Here is a 4265-nt window from a genome sequence, read left to right on the forward strand (position 1 = left end):
GTGTGTGTGTGCGTGCGCGTGTGTGTGCGTGCGCGCGTGTGTGTGTGTGTGTGTGTGCGTGCGCGCGTGTGTGTGTGTGTGTGTGTGTGTGTGCCGCGCCACGCTGAACCGTTTGATGGAAGAGGATTTATGTCGGAAGTCTGACCGGAGGGAGCGCTGCGGCGTGGGAAATCTGTGAAGTGAGGGTGGGAGAGGAATGACGGTAGGAGAGTGGTGGCGGTGGAAGAGGGGTAGAGTTGTAGAGGGGTGGGCGTAGGAGTGGAGTCGGGTGGGCAAGGAGAAGGAGTGGATGTGAGGTGAGGGTATGCTTAGGATGGGGTTTGAGAGCGGTAGGCATAAAGTGAGGTGTGTGGGGGGTAGCTGTGAGTGGGAGTAGGGGTGGGGTGGGGTGGGCAAGGCGAAGGAGTGGATGTGAGGTGAGGGTATGCTTAGGATGGGGTTTGAGAGCGGTAGGGGTAAGAGTGAGGTGGGGGGTAGATGTGAATGGGAGTAGGAGTGGAGGGTAGGGTTTGAGAGCAGTGGGTGTAGGAATCGGAGAGGAGTGGTCAACTTTGCGGCGGCACGGTAACCGACCGACCGACCGACCGAACGACCGACCGTCCGTCTGACCGACCGACCAACCGACCAACCGACCGACCAACCGACCGACCAACCGACCGACCGAATGACAGACAGACAGACCGACCGACCGACCGACCGACCGACTGACCGACCGACCGACCGACCGAATGACAGCCCGTCCGACCGACCGACCGACTGACCGACCGACCGACCGACCGACCGACTGACCGACCGACCGACCGACCGACCGACTGTCTGACGCACAAACCTGAAGCTTGATATCACCTGAAGCGTGATATCACCTGAGACGTGATATCACCTGAAACGTGATATCACCTGAAGCGTGCTATCACCTGATCAATGCGTGATATCACCTGAAGCGTGATATCACCTGAAACGTGTTATCACCTGAAGCGTGATATCACCTGAATTATATATATATATATATATATGTATATAGGCCTGTGTATACGTATTTATTTTGTGTATCATAAAATCAGTCTATGACTCTCTGTATACCTCTTTGGTATTATCTATGTCGTCATCTCGCGCCAATTAATTAATTAACTAACTAATTAATTAATTTGTGTTCGATACGTGCACGTGAACACGGCCGGGCCGTGGTGGGAGCTCGGTCATCAGGCGTTGTGGGAGGGGGGGGGCTGTGGTTGACCACCAAAATTGACCGCGCACGTCCGCACGGCCGCGTGTTATTGTTGTGTGCGGGGCCACGGATAATTACCCGCGTCGACAACAAGGTCACGCGGCGGCCTGCCGCCATATTGCACGCATTAGCCGCACAACGGCGGGGAGCGGCGGCACACGCGCCGCGTCTTTTGTGTTCGCGATTAATTAAAACGTTACGCGGAGCCGCTCTCCGCCGCGCGATATGCAAACCATCGCGGATTTGGCCGGAGCGTGGCGCTGCGCACACGAGGGCTATAATGAGGAAAACAATGGCCGTGCAATAGAGACCCCCTCTTCCCTTCCGCACCCCCCCTCCTCCCTCCGCCCTCCGCCTCCTACTCTACATCATCGTCATCGTCTGCAACGCAACAAAGAGAACTTGTTGGCTTTGTGTAGACGGTTCCTAGCGCGGCGGCAGACGCGAGTGCGTGAGCTACATATCGCCAGAGGGCGCGTGCGATTACGACATCGTAAGGATCATATCATGGTAGGTGGTAGAAGGTTCGATAAGAAGCTATCTATACGTAACGGACTATTACTGGACACGAGTGAATGTCAGATCGCCTCATGGGATGAGGGAAAGTGGTATTATTAGTTGGGTAGTCGACAAATAAATAAATAAAAAATAAAATATATATATATATATATATATATATATATTTCTTTTTAAGCTCTCTCTCGCTGGATGTCTTATTACTTAATGATATGTAAATGATGTACTGTACGTAATTCCAACTAACATTGGATCTCTCTCGCGCACGTTTTCTCGCTATTTCGCGCGCTCTCTCTCTCTCTCTCTCTCTCTCTCTCTCTCGGTCTCTTTCTCTCCCCATCTCTCTTTCTCAAATCTAGCAAGATCAGTTATTCTATTGGCGGCCACTAAGAGGTTTCTAAATGAATAAAAAAAACAGAATTCACAGTCATGCTGCATGGGGCAGAATTAATACAGTGTTTGTGTGTGGTTTCGTGTGCGTGTAATGGAGAATTCTGACTTCTCTTTGTAGATCCTTATCAGATGTTTGGAGCCGTGACCAGCCGTCTTGCCTCACAAGGTAAGAGTCAGAGAATTGAGCATTGAAGCCATCAGCAAATTCGAGAATCTAAATGAACTAACATGACTTCAAGAAACAATGCATGCCACGCATACACACGCATAGACGCACACACACACACACACACACACACACACACACACACACACACACACACACACACACACACACGACACACACCACTAGACAAACAAACAAACAAACAAACATACATACACACACACACCCACACACACACGCACGCACGCACGCACGCACGCACGCACGCACGCACGCACGCACGCACGCACGCACACACACACACACTACTACTACTACTACTACTACTACTACGAGCCTACATTCACAGCGATACAGGCATGGCCCCTGAGTCAGCGTCTGCGAGGCGCGCGTGGCAGACGCTAATCCGGGGACTTCAGTAGCTCATTTCGTATTTTATCGTCGTTTTCAAGTAGCCACCGCGATGTGATGGATGGCTCACCGACCATCATCGGTTGCCAACGACGCGCGCCAAAGTGACACGTGACGTTGTCGCAACCAATTACAGGCCCATTACGCCGGCAATGACTTAATCATTATTTTGACACCGCTGACTGTCGGTCGGTTGAAGGATAAATAGCAGATGATGAACGGATTAACGTTGTAGAAACAGTGTCACGGAGTATAGTCCTCGTTCTGATGTAATCAACAGAAACAGTAGAGAAAATAACGAGCAACCAGCGCGCACTTGTGCACACGCAGCACACCTATATATATATATTACTTTATAATAATAATTTCCTATGTGCCAGGCTCACTTTCATTTTGTATAGCGTCCATACATGCATATGTATATTGCGTTTTTAATTATTTGATCGGCAAAGCATTTCTATTCAAGGGTTACGTGTTATGTTTATGTTAATGATTCTCCGACCCCGAGTTTATGTCGACATCATTAACTTTAGCTCTATTGCTGCCATTATAATCATCACCACTGTATTAGTTTAATTATAATTATAATTTATATATAACACATTTTTGTAAGTGCGCATGTGTGCCTACGCGCGCACTGCACGCACCGCACGTACGTAAACACACACGCACGCACGCACGCACGCAAGAACGCGCCGAACGCACGTACACACACGCACGCACGCATGCATGCACGCGCCGCACGCACATGCATACACACGCACACACGCACGCACGCACGCACGCACGCACGCACGCACGCACGCACGCACGCACGCACGCACGCACACACGGGCGTGCGTATACACACACGCAGGCACGCGCCGCACGTATATGTACATGCGCACGCACGCACGCACATACGTATACGCACGCACGCACGCACGCATCGTGCCTCTCTTTGTGTGTGCTTTCCCCCGTTATTTTGTTGATGCCAAACGTGACGCAGAGGAAATTACCTCGCTTAGCGAAATAGACATCTTTTGTCGATCTCAATGGATTGTATTAACGCTATCCAACACGACTGTCGACTGAATCAATTTTGCGCCATTGTCTGTGTCGAGCAGGTACACATAAAAGAGTTAATGCCGTTCTGATGCTACCCCGGAGCCGGCCGCCATGACGCTATTTATCAACGCGCGTTAATTTCTAGTAACGCAGATTTTAATTGCGGGGTCACCAGGCCGCCCACCCGGCCGCCCACCCGGCCGCCCATCCGGCCGTCGGCACATCCGCCCGCGCATCCCGCCCGTCCGCCCGTCCGCCAGCCCCGCGCGCAACGACCTGAAGATGATCGTATAGCGGGTGAGCATCGAGTGCGGCAAGATCGAGGGCGTCTGCGCGCGGCGTTCCGGGGATGAAAGCTGAGTGTGTGTGTGTGTGTGTGTGTGTGTGTGTGTGTGTGTGTGTGTGTGTGTGTGTGTGTGTTGTGTGTGTGTGTGTGTGTGTGTGTGTGTGTGTGTGTGTGTGGTGTGTGTGTGTGTGTGTGTGTGTGTGTGTGTGTGTGGGGTTGTG

The 4265-nt window shown here is 51.7% G+C and overlaps 1 protein-coding gene across 1 annotated transcript in view; it reads left to right on the forward strand.

Annotated features, from left to right (window-relative positions):
* The window catches only part of LOC106813921 (transcriptional regulator ERG homolog), an 8546-nt gene that overhangs the window by 502 nt on the left and 3779 nt on the right, over nt 1-4265 (forward strand). Inside the window, exon 2 of the mRNA XM_014818164.1 lies at nt 2253-2300. Coding sequence (XP_014673650.1) covers nt 2253-2300 — 48 coding nt within the window. The remainder of the gene's footprint in view (nt 1-2252; nt 2301-4265) is intronic.

This window comes from Priapulus caudatus, unplaced genomic scaffold (genome assembly GCF_000485595.1).
Source record: "Priapulus caudatus unplaced genomic scaffold, Priapulus_caudatus-5.0.1 Scaffold844, whole genome shotgun sequence".
Taxonomy (NCBI): domain Eukaryota; kingdom Metazoa; phylum Priapulida; class Priapulimorpha; order Priapulimorphida; family Priapulidae; genus Priapulus; species Priapulus caudatus.